The 24,714-nt window shown below is 40.6% G+C and overlaps 1 protein-coding gene across 5 annotated transcripts in view; it reads left to right on the top strand.

The window, feature by feature from the left end:
- Positions 1-24,714, top strand: part of DAAM2 (dishevelled associated activator of morphogenesis 2) — a 212,022-nt gene that overhangs the window by 63,591 nt on the left and 123,717 nt on the right. For all 5 annotated transcript variants that reach the window (XM_086744495.1, XM_086744497.1, XM_086744496.1 and 2 more), the window contains one exon: positions 19,915-20,117. In XM_086744495.1, coding sequence (XP_086600621.1) covers positions 19,944-20,117 — 174 coding nt within the window. In that variant the 5' untranslated portion in view covers positions 19,915-19,943. The remainder of the gene's footprint in view (positions 1-19,914; positions 20,118-24,714) is intronic.

Here is a 24,714-nt window from a genome sequence, read left to right as displayed (position 1 = left end):
GTCTATCTGATTTGTGAGTGTAAGTCTCATTGAGGCCCATGGAAGCCAAATAAACCAGAGGCTAGAATTCTACACTGCTTTCTTTCACAAGCTTCATGCTTGCACCCTGTATTCTCTTATTGCCCACCTAACACGTGGAAATATCCTCCTTCATTGTTTTTATCTTCTTATCACTGCACGGTGCCACTTAGCTTGCGGTGTTCCAATCTGCAGTACTCTCCATGTGTGCCTTAAATTGGTGGGATGTTACTTTTCTGTTTTGCTTGTGTTTTTCAAATCAGAATTGAAAGTGAGATGGTTTGAACAGATCTAAAAGGGAACATATGAGGTTGTGGACACAGCTGGACATTCTTGCTCTGCTGTCCCTTTGGCAATGATTGTTATGGGGCATTCATATGTATTTGCATTTATGATTTTTTACGTTTTTTTATTTTTTTCCCCTCCCCGAGCATTGTACCATTCAAATTGCTCAGCAAAGAAGGGATCCTTGACTGCTGAGCTGCTATCTCTGCTTCACACAGTTGTTCAGCCAGTCTGATGGAGATCCACTGTTACTTTTCCCCCTGTACATAATGGCACAAGGCAACTAGCTCTGTGGGTCTTGTTTCTTCTGTTTCCTGCTGTTGTGCTAGACTACCTGTTCAGAGTGGATGAGGCAGCTCATGGGTAAAGTAGAGCTCCATATTCCTGACCAAACCAGCAGCTAAACGGTTGCTGTTGCTGAAGGACTGCAGCTCGTAATAGCCTACCGGTGTTGAAGTTGGAGAGGATAATCACTTGGCTGTCTGAGTGACTATTCTGAGAAGACTAGATCTTGGTAAGCATTCATCTCCCTTCCTAACACTGGTGGTTGGACTTTCGAAAGAGCTCAGTATGTCTCATGCAAATTTTTCCATTAAGATTTTCCCATGAAAAGGTCTGTTCTCCGAATTGCCAGATTTTGAAGAAAACATAAGAGTTTCCCAAATGTTTCCACATTCTTATGAGAGCTGGATATTTCAAAATTTGTGATAAATCACACCAGAAACATGTATTTAGTTGTAATTATTTCCTTCTTCCTTTTTTTTTTTTTTATGCTACTGAATTTTATGCAATCAATGGTGATAGTTTTTTCTGAATTCTTTTCTTTATTTGATTTATTTCTTTTGGGTTCAGTAGAAGGGTAAAAGATATTGGTGAAAGGGGAAATGTCTTTTTTTTTTTTTCCTCCTTTTCCTTTAAAAAACTCAAAAGCATCTATAGAATTCCTAATGCTAAAATAGCTTGCTTCTTTTCCAAATGATTTTTTTTTCTTTTTCAAGAGAGTTCTTTCTCCTTTTGACCAACTCTGTTCAATAAGCTGCACTCTTCTTGGAAATTTGCCTCCTGTTTTGCACTGAAATGGAAGCTGGATAGTTTTGTGAAATCTGCTCTTGATGTCGAGGGCCAAACTCTCTTTAAAATTAAATTCTAATTATTGAAATTCAAGTGTGACTTGTACACCCATGGCAAGTGAAGTTTGCAGATTATATGCATAATCCTCTTCTTGTAAGCGACAGTGGTGAAGAAAGCTAGGCTGCAGAGCAGACAGATAAGATCAATGCATTTAGAGAAAGGATTTCCTGCATGTCCTCTAAATAGTAAAACATTCCTTTTATGGTATGCAGTTGAACAGAAAAAGCGTCAACTAATTGGGATGTTCTCTTCAATTAATCCCCGTTTTGAACGAATGCCCCGAAGGGCCACATACAACTTGGAGAGGCCAGGCTAGCTGTCTTTGCAGGCATCATTTCAGGTGAGCCTTTAGAGCTGTGTTGTACCAAATCCTTCTTACACTTCAGGGACTAATTCCATGAGGCTACAACTTGGATGTGGCTGGATAAGCTTGGCTACTGCATGTGATAAGCCTGGCCCCAAGGGAAGTTGGGCAATTTTGCTGGAAGGAATCTGACTCACATCATCTCCTGGATGTATTCTAGTAGGCAAGTGTCCTGAAGAGCACAACATGGTAAGGGATTGCCTGAAGAGAGAGAACACCCAACTGCTAGTCCTTGGGGGCTACACTGATTTTTCTGGCATAGGTGCATGCAGCCCTGTTTTAGGATAACCTGAAATGGAAGGGTTACTTTTGTTTTTTCCCTGTCTTTTATGTCTTTAGAGATAAAAATCGAGATGTCTTGAGGAGAAGCCCGTGTGATTTTGAAATGTTTATGAAAAAGATATCACCCAAGGGCCTTATTGAAGGCTTATCTGATAGACAACGTGCAGGAGGGTGGCAAGTCAGAGCCAGGTGTACACTCACTTGGCACATGATGTTTTGGTAAACAGGAGAGTGTGTTTGATTTCAGGATCCTGTGGGGAGTGGCTTTATCTGCAGCATTGGTGCATTGGTGTAGGAGTTAATACCCTTTCCTTCAGATCTGGTTGGAAAGAGGTGTGCAGTACCTGGTGTGCTTTGGGAGAGCCACAAGCAAGAGAATAAAGTTAGAAAGTAGTATAGAAAGTAGTACAGGATGGAGAGTATGAGGGAGTGAAGATGAGCAGCTTGCTACTGGAAAGCTGTGATTTTCAGCATCATGGTCTCTCTAGCCAGGTTTCTGTGGAGATAGTCTCTAGTACATAAACTGTCAGATGTTTGGGGAGCTACATGCTGCTAAGCAGGAAATCATTCAAATTCCTTATCTTCCACACAGCAGGCTCAGGGGAAGTCCTGCCAGAAAGCTTGCACCCAGGCCTCAGGGAACAGGGCTTGACCTCTGGGAAAGGATTTTTTTTTTTCTGGGGTTTTGCTTACAAAAACTGAATTCAACTACTTTCTAAGCATTTGCCCTGAAAAGCTTATGAAGGGCAAATACTAAATGGTAGTGGTTAGCAGTCCTGCTGTGGCTAAAATCCCATCCTGTTCCCACAGAAATCAGTAGTCAAACATCCACTCACTTCAGTGCAAGCAGCTGAGGCTTATAAAGGGAACAATTCTGCAAAGCCCTTAACTTCTGGAGAATTCAAATCCAAACCCAAGGGTTTGTTTTCTGGATTTTTTTTTAGTTTAGGTCGTCTCCAGTTACAGACTTATTCCCAAGCAGTGAAGTGATGAGACTGTAGACTAGCAAGTCTAGGGAACGTCTTGGAGCAAGCCAGTGCAATAGCAGTGATCTTACCTTACCTAGTATAGGAACCAGTAGAGGTACAAGTCCATTGTGTTTGTCCCTGTTACTGCCTGTGTTAATGCACTGCCTATGCTGTGGATGGTACTAGAACTGGGAAACAGTAGTTTGATAAGAGTTATCAGTCAAGAGCTTTTCTTTAAGCCTGCCTCTATTTGTTAAATTCTCTGGGGAACCACAGCTTTTAATGTTAATGACAGTTTTGTCGTTAACAAAGTTTGATAAGCATTACCAGTCAAGAACTTTTCTTTAAGGCTGCATCTATTGCTATTAAATTGTCTGGGGAATCACAGGTTTTAATGTCAATGGACAAAATTGTGGTGTCGTTAACATCTGGTTTTGAGAAAGGATGGGGCAGATGCCTAATGCAGTGGAGTAACAATCTGTGAAGACTCCCCTTCTACAAATATAAGGAGTCTTTTTTTGGCTGATTGATACTCTGTCTGTGAATTTTTGTGGTGTGAGAACCTATAATGAGTTTGATTTATGGGAAAATGTACTGGTGTTATTATTTCTAACATACTTTTTCAATGCATGGATCTTTGTTCTGCAGCTTGCTCTTGTCTGTTGCTAGCAGATGCTGGCTCAAGAGAGCCATATTATCTCGTCATGCAGCCAATCTAGATCTGTACACAGAAATAAGTGCCCTAAACACTTACATAGAGCAGGGGCTTTGCTTGTAAGAGGACTTTTGAGAAATTTTACTCTTCGCTTAAGAAAAGGGTACTCTTTTTAGTGGTGCCCAGTGACAGGACAAGAGTTCCATCTTGTGTTCTGTCTGAACACAAGAAAATTTTTCACTGAGTAGATGACTGAACACTGGCGCAAGTTGCCCAGAGAAGTTGTGACTCCATCCTTGGAAATACTCAAAACCCAAATGGACACAGTCCTGAGCAACCTGCTCTAGCTGATCCTGCTTGAGCAGGGGGGTTGGACTAGACAGTCTCGAGGGACCCCTTCCAACCTCAACTGCTGAGATCAATATTGCAGCATTTTCTTAAAAGCCAGCTACCTGCCTGACCCAGCCTTATCTCAAAAGCAACAGCAGGAGTCATGAGGATTTATTGTGTGACATCCAGCCTGTGAATCACTTCCTAGTGCTTCACCTTTCTTCAGCCCCACAGGGTGTGTGGTGTGTGTCTTTTGGCTCTTGACCATGTGAAAGATTTTGGCATGTGGCTTCTGGGGCCAGGAAGTTGAGCCTTCCCTGGAAGAGATTCTTGGTAGTAACATGTTGCTTCTAAATGTCCTTTTAAATCCCCTTAGCAGACCAAAACTATACCTTTTTCTTAAAAGGGATAGTTTGACTCGTCACTTCACACTTTCCTTTTCTTTGGGTCTTTTTCTCTCCCTCTACCAGTTGCTCAGAACTTGTTTATCAACTTCTGAATGAAAAGTCTGTTGTGGCTCACCCCACCACTACCTGCTCCAAGAATTGTTCTGTCTGCCTTTTAAAGAAAACCTATCAGATATTTCTCGTTGATCTGGGGATTGTTTGTTTTTAGTTTTACACTCCAATGTTTGCAAAGAAAAAAAAACTCTATAACTGCATGAAAGAAGCATTATTCCTTGAGAAAGACATACGTTTACATTTTCTTCAGTGAGGCTGAAGGCAATGTTTTTAACTTTGTCTTCCCTTCAACTATTTTTTTTTCCTTCCATATATTTCGTATAGATTAGCCCCTACTGCCTGGTAAAATAATGTGGACTTGTAACTTTTCCTACTTTTCAGAGATGGACAGAATAAAATGTGTGGTTTGAGGTTCTAATGTCCTTCTAATGGAAAAATATGAATTGAAGCATAAAATGGCGCATCAGAATCTTTTGAGAAGGGGCTCTTTGTGCATAAAGCCATTGTGGGATATAATGCTTGAAAGAACCCTGACTTTTGTCTCTTCTCCCTTGGGCTTTGAGGAGACCAAGATGCTCCAGCTATTCTGAGCTTGTTTCAAGACTCTCAAGTTTCATCCCTGCCAAGTCTTAGATCTGATGCACCAAAGCGGTTAGTCACCTGTGCAGCTTTGTACACAGATCTCCTCACATATTGCTTGGGAAACCACACTGATGAAAGCACGGTGTAGTACAGCCAAGTTAGGAGAGGCCTTGGTACAGAAGGATATACATAAACATAATATTTTTTGCACTGGCTAAGTTGCATTTTTTTTCTGGAATGCTGGGTTGCAGGTGATATGGAGAGAGAAAAAGAAGCCTGGACCTTTGAGTGGAACTGGTTTAAGGAAAATTTTAGCACTGTGACCCTAGTGGGGCTGTGCATCCAAAATGCTGGAGGAGAGCCATAAAAGAAACTGGCATAAAATAAACTTGTTGTACATGTTTTCATACTTACATCCCCAGCTACTTTTGGTGTGTTTATTAAAACATTGTGGGCTTTTAGATCTGTCTGGTGGTGGGAATGAGGACAAGATGGACCATAGTAAAGCTTTGGTTTAGGTCCTCTATCTTTAAATCTCCTTCCTGAAGTACTTCCTTGGCTGGAGGAAGATAGGAAAGATAAATGTTGCAAAAAGCTGTGCTCTCAGTCTTCTAATGAAGCCTATGGAAGGTGATTACTTCTAGCAGATTATTTCCAAGACTGGTTGCAAATCCTTTTACTTTATTTAGAGGGCACAGAGAGCTTGAACTAAGATGGAGTATTTGCTACAATGGCAGTCAGTGGAGTTTGAAAGAGGGAGTAGAAGTCTGGGCTGAGGCTGTTTAATTATTTTCAGATAGGGAAGGAAGACTTGCATGAAAGTTTTGTTTTTCTCTTTTGTGGATGGCTGATGCTGAACAGCCTATGTGGTTGTTATGCAGCTCCTGAATGACAGGGTGCTGGCATTAGCTTATTTCCATGGGATTGTCTCTGAAGTGGTAGGCAGGTGAGAAATATTTTGTTTGATGGGTTCCACAGCTATAGCTGGTGAAGAGAATCTGCAAACAGAAGTAAGAAAAGAACATAAAATGTTCCTTTGAAATCATCTAAGAGACATGCAGGACACTGGCAGTGGGGGAAAAAAGTCTGCTTCTAAAGTCACTTTCCCCTGTATGTCTAGTGTTAGTTATCCTCTCCAGAGTGAGTGCTGCTTATCTACAGCTGCTCTGTGATGTGATGAAAATCTATGGGTGAGGAGGAACAGTGAACAAACTACATCTAGGTTGGTGATGGAGGCACAGGATGGAGAGAGTTGAAGGTTGCTGCAGTGCAGTCCATGATGCACAACTGTGCACTCTAGCACTGGCTGGTAAAGGTGTAGAGGCTCTGCTTAGGGCCAAGAGAGAAAGGGAAGATTTGACTTTCTGCACAGCTTGAGAGCAGCTTCTGCTTAGTGGTTTCAGAAGCAGTGATGACTCTGCCTTCACTTTCATTTTAATTTGAGGAAAGATGGTTGAGCTGCTATAAGCAGCATGGAAGTGTGGAAGTGTAGCTGAAGCATAAAACTACTATTGACATATGGCATATGTTACTTTTCTGAATCTGTAGTCAGACACATTCACAGAGTTAGGATTAATGTTGAAAACTAAACCTTTTTTTGAGTACATCCAGCCTGGCAAGAGGTCTGTGCAATGCTAACCATGTATATATATGCTTTCTTGTTCCAGTGTGAGGTATTAGCTCCAATTTAGATTTAGCTTTCTGCCTCACTGCATTGCTTACTTCTTGAAGTGGAGTGAAGAAAATGGTTTTGCAGCCCAAATGAAAAGGTGTTTTAACTTCAATCTAAAAATTCATTTTGAATCAGAGTTATTAAAAGAATAAAGTTTCTCTGTCAACTATGCTTCTAGCACCATCAGATTTTCTTTCCCTTTTTAAATGTTAGAAATTGCATGAGTGAATGCAGTTAAATAGAGGCGTTCATATTAGCCCCTACTGAAATTTGTATATGTACATTCCCAGGAGTCAGGAAATTATGATTTGGGTGCTCTACTTTTGACTTTGCTAAAAACAGCTCAAAAGACCTTTGGAGAAAATGAAATGTTTTTGGGACTTAAAAAAAAATCTCAGATGCTTTCCTGGCACAATTCTAGTGAGGGATGTTTTACCAGAAATTAACTAAGTCTGAGTTCTATTTGGAAGAGCCAGTCTCTTGTTCTGCGAGGTTACGTGTTTCCGTTGGAATTAATAGGAGTCTGTTATACCCATGGAGAGAAAAGTATATAGGGAAAGTATGTTGCTCGCTCATCTGAGGAATCAAAGGCTAATTCCAATAATATGTTCACCCTGAAATTACTGATCAGATGAACAGAATTTTGAGTATACCTTCCAATATCTTTCTGAGGAGAAGCATAAAATGCTTCTTTTTTTTTTCTTTTTGCCTTTTTTTTTTTTCCTTTTCCTGCTGACTTTGCCTATATAAATATGATTTTTAGGAGATTCCCTGGCAAAGGTCTAAAATAATTCACTTCACAGAATATAAGACCCTTGGTATGTGATAAGAAAGAGACTTCATCTGGAGTGACCTCAGCCTAAATATTTGAAGAACTGAATACAAAAGCATAGATTTATTTTCTTCACTGACCTATTGGCTGGTTGACCTGCTGGCATTACCTCCACACCGAGGTCCTTCCACAGCATGAGACTTGCTATAATACTCCCACAGAGCACAGCATCCTTCCAGCTAGAAAACTGATCTTTCCTCTTGCCCTGTGCTCAATTTCCCATGATAAGTGGCTTTACCCTATTCAGTTATTTAGTAACTCAAGCTCAGATTTTGGTCCTTAGAGACACTCCTTCCAACTTAGAGAAATGCTTTCTTTGGTCCAGAGTGGTTGATTAGAAGGGGCAGAGAGATCTCATTTCCAAGATATTGTCAGTGTTGGTTTCTCTCTCTTAAACGGACGAGACAAAACCGCTTCTCAAGGTGGATCCCATCCCAGTATGAAAGTTTTTTCTTTTTTCTTTTATTTTCTTTTTTTTTCCTTTCATTTGGACAATGTTATGTTTCATCCTCTTTTGTACTGAGATTTCTGAGGTGCTGTGAAAATCACTTTCTTGGAGGGCACTTCTACTATGAACAGCTTTCTGGGGAACAGGTGACTTGATGGTCATCATAGTGGGATTTGACAATTGAGAACTGTTCACCATGTAGTCATACTATTGTAATTTAAATGGAGAGAAACTCTTCCTCTGTGAGTATTCCAGTAGATGCTGGAAATTGTCCTGTAATATTGTTATGGACATGAAGTGTGCTCTGGGAATTAAGGAGAGTTAGTGCTGCTATTAGTAGGCCCTGTAGGAGATGAATTGTTTCCTTATCATGCATGACCTCTTAAAAATGTAGAAAATTTTTGCCTGTGTTTGAAATCTCAGCATGAATGGGATATTCAAAGACCTTGTGGACTCACTCCTGTCTAAAGAACTGTTGTTTTTTTGTTTTTTTGTTTTTTTTTTTTTTTCTTGGAAACAAAACAATGTTCCTTAAAACTGCTTCCCACACTGACTCCCCTCTTTTGCGTTGCTTAATTTGTTTAATTCTGGGGTTATCCAAGTGGAGCTTTTTGTGTTTAATAGCTGATAACACTATAAACCTAGCACTAAGAACATTTCCTGGGCAGTAGCCATGCTTCTTACAGGCTGCGTTTGACTGATGTTAGGGTATCAACAGAACAAGCACTAGGAAAAAGGTCACCCTGAACAGTGTCTTACTGGTGTGACCTCAGTGTTTGCTTTGTACATCTGCTAGTTTATCTTCTTTTCAGAGATTCGGAAATGGAGACATTTTTCTGTACAATTTTTATTATGCTTCTATAAAATAATAGCAATTTCAGTTTTTCTTGCAGTGGGAAATATTCTTGCATAATATATATTTATCTTATAAATGTCCCTGCCTGACCAGGGCAACAGATCCAAGACCTGAACTTGTTGTAGGAGACAATGTGTGACTGCTTTCTGTCTCTATTTGTATGTATTCCATCCATAAATTTAAGATACAAGGTGTAAGAAAAATTAATGATTTGAATAAGTTTTAAATATGCTTCCAAAGGGTGAGACAAAACAAACTGCAGCAGGTGATTTGGATAAAACCCTATACAATCTATCAAGTAAATCATTGTTGTACAGAACTAGAGACAATAAGCAGTGATATGGGTACATGTTCTGCAAAGACATACATCACTGGGTATAAAAATAATAATAATGTTTGCAGCCTTAAGGGGACAAAGAAGGTGTTCCTTCTCTGATAGAAGGTAGAATTCTATTTTATTTGTTTGCAGTGGGCCTTCTTTTTGAATCATGTCTAAGGACTGTGTACCCAGATCAAATTGCTGTTTAGAAGCAATTGGTTGGATTTTGGGTGGTGTGGTGTTGGTTTTTTTGAGGGGGAGGGAGCCGGGGGGTGTTGGTGATTTTCTGGTTGGGGTTTTTCTCACTGCCCTACCTCTAGTGTGCAGTTGTGGTGGGAAGCTGAAGGAATTTTACATTGCAATCTGGTTTTTTTTTGTGCACTGTGCTCAGATCTTTGTCAACAAGATGCAAGTAGCTGGATTTAGAAGCTGAAAGAACGTGCTGTATCTTCAGGCAGCCTGTTGACTTGCTGTAGATACTGAGAAGCCCAGAGATGACTACCCAAACATCTGCTGTATGCAGCTTCTCTGAAGTTTTCTTTGGGTATCTGAGCATACATTTAAGCAAATGACCTATCCTTGAGGAAGAACAGTGTGTTGGTCCATTACAGTTCTAGGAAATCTTCCCTAGATATACTTCAATTCTTAAACATTTCTTAATCGTGAACAGTAAAGGGCCTTGACATGGATGTGACCTCTTGACATGAGAATCCAGGAGAGACTAAGTAGCTATCAGCAGTCTGGAGAAGGCAGTAGAAGAGAGTTGGTAGCAATAGGCGCAGGCACAACACCCTTGTGTACCATATGCTCTAGACCACATGGCTATGCATCGCTTTGTAGAGAAGATCCTCACACTTGGATATTTTAGGGGAATTCTCCCTGTCCCTCCTTTTAGTGCACTCCTTGCAACATGCTGCTCTTGGCCAAAAGTGCTCACTGACCATGCAAAGAAGGTGGCTGGTTTTAGGTAGCGCTTTCTTTTCATACCCTCATAATTGATCACTACCTGTGTCACTCAGAGCATCAGCTCTGTAGAGTCTAACATAAATGTAGATGAGGCCTTGTACACCCTAATGCCGCATAGCATTTAACAGCCTCAAAACCTAAAGCAGTAACCTAAACCAGGCTTCAGAGTTGATGTAAAATCTTCTCCTGTAAATATTACGGCAGCCAGAAAATATATTTTATCTGGAGACCGCTTAAATACGCATAGAAAACAATCCAAAATCCTTGAGCAGAGCTCTTTCCAAATATCCATTCTTCATGAAGACACGTTAGTTTAAAAGTTCAACAATTTCACCAAGCTGCTGGCTTAGAGTTCAAACCTACTTGCGTAATGTTGAGATTTCAGGGCATTGAACCTAGAGTATCCCTTGTCAGAATGTTGAACAAAAATAAAAATGCTGGAATAAAATGCTGTATATGACCTTTTCTTAACTTCATTTTCTAAAGTGAATTTATTTTTGGTACCAAATTGACAACTCTGGAATATGAGTAGCTTAAAAAATAAGTGTATAAAATCAATGATGCTTTGACCTGTGCATTGACCTATGGAAACCATCTCTAAGATGGAGAGAGCATCAAAATCCCAAGACTGGTTCCCTTTGTAATGCATCTACTAACTGTTTCTTTCACTTAGTCAAACACTAAACAAGCCTTTTAACTACCATCCCCGCCAGTGGCTTTTCAGTATATGGAACTGAACTGAGAACCACCGTCTTCATTATTTACATGTTTGCAGTGACATGTAGAAATATACTGTACTTTGGCTGAGGCACTAAGTAGGAAAGTGGCAGATCTGCAGCCTGGAAGCTGGCTTTTCCAGGTGGCATTGATGAACACTAGTTTTGAAGAGATTCATTGCCATTCATGAAAAACATATGAAAGTCCAAATGTTGTCTGTGTTGGGTTATGCCCATTTGCTATAAAGACTGAGTTGCTTTTTCCAGATAGAGAACTTCAGGAAAATTTTGCCAGTGCAGGTAATTGATTTGCCTGTCAATAGTGAAGACAGCACTTGCACACCTACATCTGTGGTTGGTTTCCAGTGATTATAACCAGTACATATTTACAGTCAAGTTGAGCTTTAATGTCCTGTAGTGGCACTGAACCCAGTGTTAGAATGGAAATCAATTTTTGTATGCTGTGATGACATCGGACCACAGATGAAACATTCTTCTACTAATTGTCTGAATAAGAAAACAGCATTTCACATGGAAATGAGCTGGAGTTTGGGAAGATGTAATTGGACCTTTACCATTTGTTTGTTTTTCTTGGAGCACACTGGCAGTTCTTACAGATTATTTCTCTCTCAGCAGAGGCACTCTAATGCCCTCAGCTGCTTATTTTGTCTGGAAAATTCAGGCACCCAGGATAATGATGACAACAGCAGCAACATTTTGACTCCCAAATCCCCTGGCGAAATAGTTACATCATGTCTGGAAATAATTGGGCAATGACAGAATGGAAAAATTACAATGACTCAAACAAGAGAGGGACACTCTTAGTAATGGGGTTTTGTGTGTTCGTTCTTCTGAAGGTGGTGGTTCTTAGTGCTACTCTAGATTGACATCCCTTGTAACTAAACCCCATTCTTCCCAACAGAAATATTGCAGAGACTTCAAGTCCCTAGACTAAGCTTTAGTACTAATCTGCCCTGCCAATATTCCTGGTCTTTTGGCATAGAGGGTTGAGTGGGACAGCTTGTTCTCAAGATCACATCTTTCTTGATGTGATCAAAGACTTGACTCTGGGGCATGGATGTCTTGTCCTTCGGAGCTAGTCTTACACATAGAACTGACAGACATTACTGATTAGGGCCAGTTTCAAACCAGTGACATTAAAGGCATTTCGTACTGTAAGACCTGTAAAAGGCACGGGACTTCATTTTCCTGTAGAGGAAAATAGTCTTCTGCATTGGAACTGAAGGAACAGTGTGCTCGTACTGGCTGTTCAAGGTGTATATCTGCTTGATGGAGGTCATGATGACCTATTTCATCTTCATTCTATGAATTCTTAGATTGAATAAAGGCTTAATCTCACACTCCAACTTCTAAGGCACTCTATCCTATGAAATTGCATCATAGCACTGTACCCACCAACAAAAGAACGTAAAGAAAGTTAAGAGTCTAACCTGGGCTCTACTGTCTAGATCTGTAGCTTGCAGAAAAGGCAGTTCGGATCAGTTATGTTGGATAGTACAGATATAACTTGGATTGTAGTCTTGTCCTGAATTCATGGCCCTGAGATTACAGTATATTCTTAGGAAGTCCTAAAAATAACATTTTTTAACACCTTAATTCTTTCAAGAGTCAAATCTGGGGACTGTAGAGAGTGTTTGAAAAGACCTACTGGCTGGATGGTCTTATCCTCAGTTAAGATTGGGTCCTGGGGTGGCATCTGTGGGGTTTGGGGGATTCTTTCCCAATGTATGCAGTTTATTTCCCACAGGCTCTTACAATCACAACAATTTGAAGAACAACAATGACATAAAAAACCAACCCAGCTAGTGAAGCTAATGCTGTGGTAGGGGAAATCACTGCATAAATTCCATTATTTCATAAAGCATAAATTCCATTATTTCATAAAGCATAAATTTATCCACACTGGATTTGTGGACACTGCTAAATGCTGCCTCTACAGCAGCATCATTACTGGGGTGTGAACCATTATGTCCAGGCCAGACTCCAGCTGGGTGATTATTTTTTGCTGACCTATTTTTTTTATTACCATTTGTGTAATACCATAAGTCTACCTGACACTGTACAATAACTGATTTAAGCAGGTAACTAAGACTCTACACCGGAGAACCTGCAACTTCAGTGCCGCAGCTAGGACAATTGAGTACAATACAACAAAAATAAGACATATTGGTGGAGTATAACACAACAAAAATAAAACATACACAGTGTGGTGCAGTCTTTACAGTTTGTGTCTTGTAGTAGATATCTCTTCAGAAGTTTGTTTTTTTTTTTCTTTTTAATATCTGCTCAAAAAAAGAGAAGAGTTTTGCAATTTTTTTTTTTTAATAGAAGAGAATGGAGTAATATTTGGTAAGATATATGAATAGAACAAACATGCTTCATGGTGAGGAAGACAGGAAAATTAATCTTAGTAACAGTCCAGACTTTCTGATTGAGAAGGAAATGGAGAGTGTCTGTAGATGTGACTGAAACTGCAGTGCTGCAACACTAGAAAACTTGGAAGTCATAATAGGGAAGGGGCAAGGAAAGAAATATGGGTCTCCAGACTACTGCACTCAAGCCAGATAGGTTGCTTATATCCCATTAGATCCACCACCACTGTGATTTGAATTGTTTGCAAGCTTGCCTAAGTATGGAATTGATAAATTAAGATGGGAACCTGTGATACGATGAACACTAAGCAAAATATATTCTTGCCTCCAAAGTTGCTGCTTAGTAGGACATCTCTACCTCCCCTCTTAGCCAAATATCTTATATGCTGAGATGCTGAGGAGGTGAAGGACATACATATTCTGGATAAACACTTAAGTTGTGAATTTTAATTGTTTTGTTTGCAGTATAAGCTGTGGTAGTCACATCACCATTCAGAAATGTTAAAGATGTTTAGATTTACTTGCATCTAAATGAGATGCAAAATTATAATTAAGACTCAGCTTTTATTGTCTAGGAGGACAGACTAGTTTTGACCCTACAAATTTTTGTGTGGAGTCAGAGTTATAGTAAATATGTCGTATACATTTGTGAAAATAAAATAACTTCTTAGCAGGTAGAAGAATGAATGGATTGTTCAGTCAGCTCAGTCAAGTATAGAAAAATATTAATCTATACTTGATTAAAAGGTGGGAAAAAAGATGTAAAGAAATAACAAATGATTACTAGCCAGATTTATGATAGTGACTCTAAGTGCTTTGTTGCTCTCTCCACTTTGTATTTTGAATCTGTATTTGACTGTTCTTTTAAAATTGTTTTTCTATGAAGACAATTTGGATAGATAAATGGATTGGGAGGAACATGAAGAACCTCCTGGTATTTTTGTTTGTTTGTTTTCTTCGGTTGTTTGGTTTTTGGTTTTGTTTGGGTTTTTTTTTTTTGTAGTTTTGTGGGGTTTTTTTCCCTCTTATTCCCAGGTGACAACAGAGAAAAATGTTGCAAATTAATCTTTCAGAAGGAAAGACCTCTTACAGTTCTTACAGTTCAGGTTTTTTGTGTTGATAAGCTGGTATCAAGTGAGAGGTATTGGATTTGTGGGCATTAACAGACTACTATTAGTGGTTATTAGTCATCCAGCACTTCCTGAGCATCCTTAAAGTATTAAGAATAAACAGATTTTTGACAGACACGTTGCATTAAGTAGGTTCATGGATATAGTTACACCTGACAATCTTCAGATAGCCCTTGCCTTTTCTCCTATCTCAGGACATATTTCTTAGGCAAAGAAAAAGGAATTTAAAAAATATTTACAATTAAATAAAGTATTAATACTATATAATAATACCTATATAGCAGGAGACAATCTTTAGGTCTTTAGAATGCTTTGAAATTCTCAGCCGTCTCAGTTTTGATGTGATAGTGTGTAAAACAGACCAGAGCTGAGTGCCTGGCCTGAGTTGTGAAGTCCTTATACCACCTTGAGGTCTGCACCCTTGTTTTTATGTGTTGTGGGAAGGAAAATCCATGAACTGTCTTCAAAACGTACTGTGCATTTTGAGCTGAGATCTCTGCTCTGGTGAAACCGTTAAGCGTAGGCCATGGCTCGCCAGGACTGAGTGGCCATGACTACTGCACAAGGCTCTGCTCAGTTTCCACGATTTTCTGGGTCTGTTGATCCATTTTGAGTCTGATACCTTCCTGACCAACATAGTAGGCAGACGCACCCTTCAGGAAGGATTACCCTCCTTCCTGAAAGAAAGGTTTTAACTTTGTGGATTTTAAATAATTGGTTGTTTTGTTGCTGTGTTGTGCCCTGGAGACCAAGAAACTCCTTAGTATGGTGACAAATTCTAATCAAAGGAGCTGGGTTGCTACTGCAGATAGAACAAATGGGTTGCTTACTTGCCCCCTTTCCCCATCCACCATGCTGTAATTGCTTCATATTGCATCTGACATCTGTCATGTTACGTGTGACATACACGGAAAATTCCCCTGGTAATTGGAACATGTATGAAGTTCATAGTTTCACCATCTGTGTACTGAAAAAGCAATTTGGTCCAGGGAACTGAGCATAGGTTCAGGACAGTGCTCTTTAGCTTTACCCAATGTATATATTTTGACAATTTTGAGCATGGTGCTTATTTTCTCCATTTCATCATCAGATGATGAAACTAGCTATTATACCATGAAGTTTGGGTGGTTTATTATTTAATAGTTGAATAACGTAGAGGTTTAACTCGGATTTTGGGGCAGAGGGTGAGTTGGCTTATACTCCAAACCAGTTCAAATTCAGGTTTGTTTCTACTTCTGTGATAATACATCACATTTATGTGTTTTATCCTGCCATAGAGAACAATACAGATTTAGGGGGAAATGGAAGTGATTTACTTTGTTTCCTCTCCTGTTAGCATAAACTAGTGTAGACAGCGATTCTGCATCATACATTTAGACCCATGCTTCCCACTCAGGTGAGAGCTGTGAGTACATCCACTGACATTGTGTGTCTGTTGATGATCAGTGGAAAAGCAACTCTGGAAATGAGTACATCAGTATTTTCCATTAATGCTTCCTTATATTGCAAACTGGTTTTACGGGACTGCATGTGTTTAGTTAACCCACAGAGTTCTCTCTCTTTCTTCAGTTTATCCAAAGGTGATGATACAAAAGCAAATTTCTCTGTTTTATAGTTGTGCTCTGGCTGCTCACTGCGGTGAAGGACAGGACCGTAAGGTAAAAGCTGTGATAATGGGCCCTCTTGCACAGGAGAGCTGCTGGCATAGCGGTTGTTTCAGGTGTCTTAGTGTTTGTGAAACGTTGCTAACTTAGGATATTTTTGCATGGAAATTAAAATTTCTGAGATGAGAATGAAAAGAGTAAGACTCTGCAATTGCAAGAGGATCCTCGTGTGCAGTTAGCATGGATCACATCCCATGCGGCTAAACCTTCTGATAAGACTTGGAAAAATTGCATTAGCTTAATTATGTTTGGTCACTGGGCCAAATGGTTTGGAAATGAACACGTACGCCCTGTCAGAGGAAGAGGACGTTGTTATAATTAGACCTTGGGCAAAGTTCCAGGCTGTGACTCCTGACCTGAGCCGAACCGCAGATAGGGCTGGGAAGCAGGAGGGGGATGTGCCGTTGAGGAGCGGGTGTGTGGTTTGCTGTTGAATTGACAGCAACTTGTTTGTGTTGTGCATAAGGGTAAAACAGTACAACTGAGAAGAGTTGTGGGGAGGGAGTTATGTGTAATAGTGGGATTCTCTCCAGAGAGAGATTTCCCATTGATTCTCACTGGAGGTATATATAGAAATAGATAATTGCACAAGTTTACACACTTTACAGTCACTTTACTTGCAAGAAGTTGAAAGGCAATAGAGTTTTTAATAGAATAAAAACCTTTTGCTATTTTCATAAATTTTTTGACAGCTTTGTTATCAATTACCACTCAGAAAAACGAAAGATGTTATTTTCTTCATTTTCTTTGTTGCCTCCTCCCCTGCCCCATCTTTTGGAAGCACGTTTTCCTCAAATTTGGGTCTTGACAATGAAAAGGCAAAAGAGAGAGGAAAAAAAGAAAAAAAAATAATTTGGAGGCTATTAGAAAATGTTTATTTTGTTTTAAACAATGTCCACCAGCAAAAATCAAGGAGCTGTAATTAGTTCATAAATAGCATGAATAGTGCAACTTAAGTAAATGCCCCTCGGCATCCTGTGACTGGCAAGCTTAATCTTTAGAAAGACAGTACTCCTACTTAGAAATATCATTCATTCATTCAGAGATTCAGTTCTAAAACACCTGTGCTGGATTCCTCTCTAGCAGTCTTCTATTGTTCTGATTTTAAAAGCATCTAGACACCTCACCTATCTACAGTTACAGTGTTGTAGCAATACAGAAGTGCCATTTTACCCCTCAGTGTCAGTATGAATTTCCTGCATGCTGCTTGTAGATGGACCTGGAAAATGCCAGTGTTAAGAGTATGAGTTGTGCAATGTGATGATGCTTTGTTAAAGTAAGGCAAGACAAGGTTACTGTTCATGTGAGCTCTGCGTGCTTTTGCAGAGTAGTAAAAGCTGAGTAACTTTGCTGAGTTTCTCAAATATAGATCCCAAGGAATGGATGCTGATTTTGTAAAAACATCACAGGAACAAGCACTAGCTTGTGTATTTTTCAGCATTATGGATGAAGAAGGCGTGGAGACTGACTGTTCACCTCTTAGATGAACCTGCCTAGGATGAAAGCCGAGTGATGAAATGTCAGTAAAGGACAACCTGTGGTGCCCTTACCAGGGTAGTACTTATACTGTAGAAAATGTTGGCCTTTATATCCATTCAAGTAGTACTCATTTCCTGGTAAGATGCCTCTTCTGGAGAAGTGCTTACCAGTCTTGACCTGAGCTCATAAAGGAAGATGTTATGGTTCTATCACTTCAATGTCTCAGCCAGTTTTTCCAAGGATGATATGTTGTCCATGCCCCAGAGAATGCTGGTCCTTTGATGGCTGGTGAGGAAGCCTCTGGACAGTGGGCCAGAACTTGGTTACAGCTGAATTGATGCAAGTGTAGTTACATTGTATGTAAATCAGGTTTGGCTTATTGATTTGAGTGCCTTCCAAAACAAAGGTTTGTCAAACTAATGGATTCTAATATCACCCATGACCAGATTACCGTAAAGGACATTGCACTCAGAGTAGTCCCTGAGAAGGTGGTCTGTGATAGTCAACTTCAACTTCTTCTGATGCTCTTTTATGAAATCTTTTAAGAACTAAATCTCTTAAGTCTCCACCACTGAGAGGAAAAAAAAGTTGCCATGCCCATCATTGTGCTGGATTTGAGGTCATTTTGGTTTTGCTGACTGAACCATTATCAGCTCCTGGTTCCAGGATTAAGCTAGCCTTTGGCATCTCCTAGTTAGGATCCAATGATCTTATAAATGTGCTTTTGAAGCTAGCATCACCCTGCCTTAGTGAGTCCTGCTGAGACATACCACCCCTTGCAGAGTTGGCGCAGAGAGCAAAGGAAAGCAGGCATGCCAGAAGACAGTGCCTGGTACCAGCTCGCTTTCCTCTTGGCTACATGAGAGTTGCAGCTGATGCCCCTCCAGTGCATTAGAGAGGTGCTAGACAAGTTAATCCCAGCACTAAATATGACAGGTGATTCCTGCCAAGCACACAGTGCGAAAAGGGTGGAGGTTTGGGTGGTTTGGTTTTTTTGGTGGTTGTTGTTTGTTGCTTTTTTTTTTTTTTTTTCTTAAGTGAGCATGCTGACTTCTGTGCAAAGAGTCCCTGGAGAGCTTCTGGCTGTTTACAGTATGTTAAGTCCCACTTTGCAACTGCTGTCCTAAAGGTGCTTTTCCTAGCACAATTACTTTGTTTTTATGAGAGCTCAAAGCAGCCTTGTTCTGGCAAGCAAACAGATCAAAGCATTGTGGGGCAGGTTAGGGCAGCAGCTGCTCTGATGACAAAGCTCAGCTGTGTTGCTGCTGATACAGCATCCAGCATCCTGTGGCTCCATTCACCTGCCACCTCCCTCCCTGCTCCCTTGCCCCGTGCACAGGGAGCTGGGCTTCACAAGAGGCTTTAAGTATTTACTCTCTAAGGATATGGCTTATTCTGCAGATTAAGTTAAAAAGTGAAGTCCTTAAAAATATAACACAAATAAGCCCCTAAGCTGTCAAACAACAAGTCCCTTAAAAGGGCAAAATATGCGGCGCTCTGTGGACTGCACAGATCCCTCCTTTCAAACTGCTGGCAGGAGGCTTCCTGTTTGGATGGGCTGCTCACAAACGGTGTTGTGTGGTGAAATCAGTTACTTCCTAACTCCTCCTTTAGGCCTCCTTTTGCCTCCCTTTATGCTTCTGTTACCAAAGCCCCTCAAGCCTGGGTCCTGTCAAGATGGGATCTGGCAGCTTGAATGTAAATCTGAAAGTATGCATTAGCACTGTGCAGTTTCTCCCCTGGATACATAAAACAGCACAAAGTAGTTACACATGTTTGAAAATGTGATAGACAAAATGATTCTACTGCTATAGTCCTGACCATAAAGGGATAAGTGAGTTTTTGGTGGTCTGGCTCCAGGGTGGTGGAAAATTGATTTCTGCTTCATTGTTTCATTGTTCATTTTATTTTGATCAAGTGGTATACCTTTGGAAGATCTTCCATTTATTCTGAGTAAATTCTCCAGTAAGTGCTTTTTGCTTCTGATACTTTGCTTCCTTTGCTGTAGTAGTAAGAGAAAGGCCAGTACTGGCTTTCAGTGGTAGCATTCAACCTTTGCTACTGAGCATTACTGATAAATCTACCTGCTGGGAAATCCCACCCTGAGTTTGTAAAACCTTTTAGGAAACTTTGGGAGAAGTGATTCTACACTGTCACACAAGAACATGTTAATATCATATTAAAACTTAGTTACCTTGTCTAGCTTGAGTGTTTCTTTAGCTCTTTTGTGTCTCAGATCCTTTTGTCCTCTTGCAGCTGCTACACCAGTGATAACCGTTGTAACTGCAGAGAGCTGCACAGATCCAGCAGTCCTTGTTTGTCATTTAATGTCTTTTGGGTTTTTTTTTTCTTTCTTCCTGCAGAACATGATCAGAAGATAGCATCATACACCATGATCATGGCCCCCCGGAAGAGGAATCGTCATGCGTTGGGGTTTCTTTGTTGTTTTGGAGGTAGCGACCTCCCTGAAATCAACCTCAAGGACAATAACCCCCTCCAATTCCTTGAGTTTTCTGTCCCAATCCCACCAGCAGAGGAGCTCAATGCCAGATTCTCCGAACTTGTGGTAAGTTTCTGCTGCCAGAGTGGATGAACTCTTCCCTTCAAAGGAGGAGTAAAGGGTTAGGAAAAAAACTTCAATAGAAGTTTGGGTTTTCTTTTTTTTTGTTTTTGTTTTTGGTTTTTTTTTTCATTATTTTTTAACCAATTCCTTGGTGGGAGAAAGGCAGCAAATGACAGGATGATTAATAGTGCACTGGGCATAAATACAACAAAATGCTTAAATATGCTGATTTATTCTTGCAGCACTATGCAATTCTCCAGGTTTAGTAATGGGCATGTTAGAAAGAACCTCATAAGTTTTCTAGAGAATGGCACTCTCACAGTCAATTTCTTGTCAACAACTTTGGGGTAAAATCTGTTGTATAATGTACTACACTGGAAAGTCTTAGGGTTTGAGTGTCCCCTCAGTGCTTGTTTGTCGTGGTTTAGCCGTAGGCCCCACACAGTTTCTCGCTTACCCTCCCCCTCCCCAGTGGGATGGAGGAGAGAATCAGGAAGAAAGGAAAACTCATGGGTTGAGATGAAGACAGTTTACTAGAATAGTAAAGGAAAATTACAATAACAACAAAATACAGGGATACTAAAATATACAAAATGTGAATGATGCAGTTTCTCAGCACCCGACATCCCAATGACCAGTACAGCCTGTCCTGAGCAGTGATCACGGAGACAAAACTGAGCAGCAAGCAAAGGAGCAAGAAAAAGAGCAAGCTCCAGCCAGCCCTCACTGATATACGTTTATGGCATCGAATACTCTGTTTGACCGGTTTGGGTCAACTGTTTTGGCTATACCCCTCCCAGCTTCCTGCACCTGCACATTAGCAAAACTTGGGAAGCCGGACAGCGTCCTTGGTCTCTTTAGCAACAACTCGTAACATCAGTGTGTTTATCAACATTCTTCACATGCCGAATCTCATCATAAATCCAAAACACAGCAGCTACTGAGAGGAAAATTAGCTGCATCCCAGCTGAAACCAGGACAGGACTATACTGTACTGTCCTTTGAACAGTAAGGTACTGCTGCTGAGGTATGAGTCAGGTGACTATGCTAATTATGTTTCATCTGCCAGCTGCCTTTGAACCATGAAATGGTGCTGTTGCAGCAACAGACATAAACAGGAAGGGAAGCAGTTATTTCAGATGAACTTTGTCGTTTGCTTTTGTGGTAAATGTTCCGAATTCCAGTAGCAGGCAGTTGCTATTCATGCCTGGCATCAAATGACTTGCTGTCTTTGCCCTCTTGTTCAGCACGCATGCGAAACACAGGCAGAAGTCGTCAGGCCGTGCTGTTTCGCAATCTGCATCATAAAGGTGATACCCATCTGATGCGGTTGATTAGCCATCTCATTACCACTTTGAGATTGGAGGTTATGTAAAGTGAGATATCTTTAAGAGTATATAGGCCTGAGTGGTGCTATGGAGATGAGGAATAGAACAGAAAATATTGGATCTCGGAATTAGAGGAATTTGCCCGGAATCTTTCTATAGGACACATACAACATTAGCCCAGTAAGTTCTTGTCCATTACCATGGCTTCAAAGTGCTATAACAGTGAAAATAACCATATAATTTGTGTATGCAAGTGGAGGTTAACATATGGGCAACTGTAGTATGTCACACCAAACTTAGAGATGGCTACAGTTTGTCAGGTCAGTGGTCTGACAGCCTAGCCCAGGCTCCTATTTCAAGATGAGGTCCAAAGCAGATGCCTAGGGAAGAATATAAGATGTGGCCATGCAGTAGTCTTTTCCAGAATACTCTCCAACCCTCTAACAATTTTCCACTCAAGGACTTCCTCAGCCAAAGTTGCTTTCTGTGTACATAGTAAATTGGTATGGATTTCTCTTCCATTAACTGTTTTCCCCTTTCCTAGCACTCACGACAATTTTTTAGCATTTGCAGTGTTCTATGGCAGGGGTGTGGGAAAGAATCAATAGGATTTACATCTATTTCAGGAGGAATAGGGTGTGCAGCAGAAGAGAGTCTGCTTGCTTCTGACTGAGTAGCAGATGAAGAATTTCCTCTTACGGAGGTATCTCACAAAATCCTGGTCTATATTTAAGTTAGTTTTCTTTTTATGTGAGACAGTTTGAATTCCTCTCGGAAAGTACAGCCGAGTGTGGAGAATTCTGTTTGGTGACAGGTATATGTCACGAGCAACAGTGTAATCTGTTCTGCTGTCAATTTATTTCTGGATGCTGCTTAAGTACTGGTTTTCACATGCAAAGCTTTAATTGCTATATCAAAGTTCACCTCTCTCCACAACCAAGATCCATTGAAGCATTCAGTCCAGCCTTCCTGAAGGCATCACAAGGAGACGTGCTTCACTCCTGAACTTGGCTTGCTAAAACCTGAACTTGTTTACCTTCGGATCGTACTGAAAGACCTGTTTTAGTTGCTGCTGGGCTTTTGCTTACTGAGAGGGTATCAGTTTCTGTGAGGAGTTTAAGAGTTTATGGTGGTATTTAGGGTGCTTTTAGTTTTTGTTTTAAGCCTGGCAAATATTGGTGTTCCATGTGCTTGTGGCAAAACAGCTCACAGCTACCTTATGGAAGTCTATTAAACAGTATGATTTATAATGTTTTTGGTGCGAAATTTAATGACAAGTGTACATGATGATCTGTAAAAATTTTTGGCCCCTGAAGATTGTGAGTTGTTGGTCTACACTGTAACTTATTAAATGTGCTGACAGCCTGTAACTGGCATGTACATTTCAAACAAACGAAGCCTTTTAAATGCAAATAGATCATATTCATATTTTTATATTTAATGATAGTACCCTAGCCATCATTACATGAGAAGTGAGCTGAGAGAGAAAAGTGCTATTTTTCAGAAGGTTAATGGTATATATTGCACATTTTTATAAAGCACTTGGATAGGATGGTGATGCAGGTTCATAGGAGTTCCTGGGTAGGCGGGTAACGTGAGAGCAGTAAGGGCTTTATGAGTGAGAGAACCTGGGCTAGAAACCAGGCTGGGATAATGCAGAATTTGCCTAGAAGGGCTAGTTTGTCCACAGGTCCGGATTAATGCATATTCTACGAGACACTAAAATAAAACAGGCTACATCTGTATTGACAGCTCAGATGAGATTTTAATTGGATTAGAAGGATTCAGTCTGTAAATGTGCCAGTGTAAATCAGCGACCTGGAAGTGCCTGAGAGGGCTCTGTGGTCTGTACTAGCCTCCCTGCTGCTTATCTGTTAGGGTCTAGTCTGGGTGCACTTGTACTATATAAAAAAGAGATTTGAGTGTAAAGCCTTTTGACCCAAATCCCCAAGTGAAATGATGACACCAACATCATCTGAGATCTGTAGTGCAGCCCAGGGGGTATAGCCTCATCTTGCCATCTGCTCTGCAAAGAGTATAATGAAACATTGGTGTGCTTGAATGAATTTTTAAAAGCCTTATTTTTCCCCTTGTTGCAGTTAAAATCTGGGGCATTTTCCCACATAAGAGTTAATGACAAGAAGAGCTAGGCCTAGTTGTGCTGGGAAAGCCTCCCTTGTGATGAATTTTCCAGTCCAGTAAATATTCAATATGTTTCTACCTGCCTTTCTGAGGAAAATTGACATTTTGAAGGCTAGAAACATGTCTGTCTTGTTCTTTTGGTCCTTAAATTAATATCATGAAAAGTGAATTTAGAGATGTCTATTTTGCAAGAGAAGCAATCAGGAATATGTTGGGATCCTTTATTTGTGATGGAGTGTAACCGGTTCGTAGGATTCCTATGCACAAAGTTCACCCAACATATGGTATTTAAAAGCACAACAGTGTTTATTGCTCTATTATAGCCTTGCATAAGCAGTTCCTAGCATAAGCAGTTACAGTTACTGGCATAAGCAGTTACCAGTGTATTGTTTCTTACCAACCCTACTATGCTGGAGACACTGCTGAGCAGGAGGATGGTTATCAACAGGGTCATAGCAGAGAAGGGAGGTAGGTGCAGCACCATCAGGGCATCCCCTGTTGTTCGTAGAGTGTGCTCTGGGTCCTTTCTCTCTCCCTCTGCTCTGAGCCGCCTCTGTTTATACCCTCAGCAGACTCAGTGGCAGAGTACTGACCAGGTGTTGGTGTACACATGGCCAGCGCATGCAACAAGGCCTGCCAAGTACGTGCCCTGCTGGCTAACAGCGGTTCCTGGTTAACAGCAACATACTGCTCAATAACAACCCTCCTAGCTCCCCTCTCCAAGGTTGTGTTCCCACAGCTGTGTGCAGCTTGTAATTTCCCACAGTGGCCCTACACAGACCATCACTGAAACCCCTCACACATGGAGTCTCAAGATCCCTCCAGAGCTTGCAAACTTATTAATGTAGACTCCAAGCTGAGGTACTGGGCTGCTTTCTTGGAGGGATGCACCCAGACCAACAAATTGAATAATGACAGCTGCCTAACTGGACTCTGACGAAGGTAGTCATTGTAAAATGACAAGTTGATGCTGATTTCAGGTGAAACGTCTGCTCTTCACACCGCTCAACCAGAAAAACAGTTCTAGGATGGATCCCAGGCATTTGTGTTACTTGAAGCTGGATGATGTGTTTAGGCCTTGTCTCCGCGATAAGAAAATTAAAACAGAAAGGGTTACTACTGATATGGGC

This window comes from Chlamydotis macqueenii, chromosome 3 (genome assembly GCF_036417535.1).
Source record: "Chlamydotis macqueenii isolate bChlMac1 chromosome 3, bChlMac1.mat, whole genome shotgun sequence".
Classification (NCBI taxonomy): Eukaryota; Metazoa; Chordata; class Aves; order Otidiformes; family Otididae; genus Chlamydotis; species Chlamydotis macqueenii.
The sequence above is the reverse complement of the archived record's forward strand: the minus strand, read 5'-3'. Positions and strand labels throughout refer to the sequence as shown.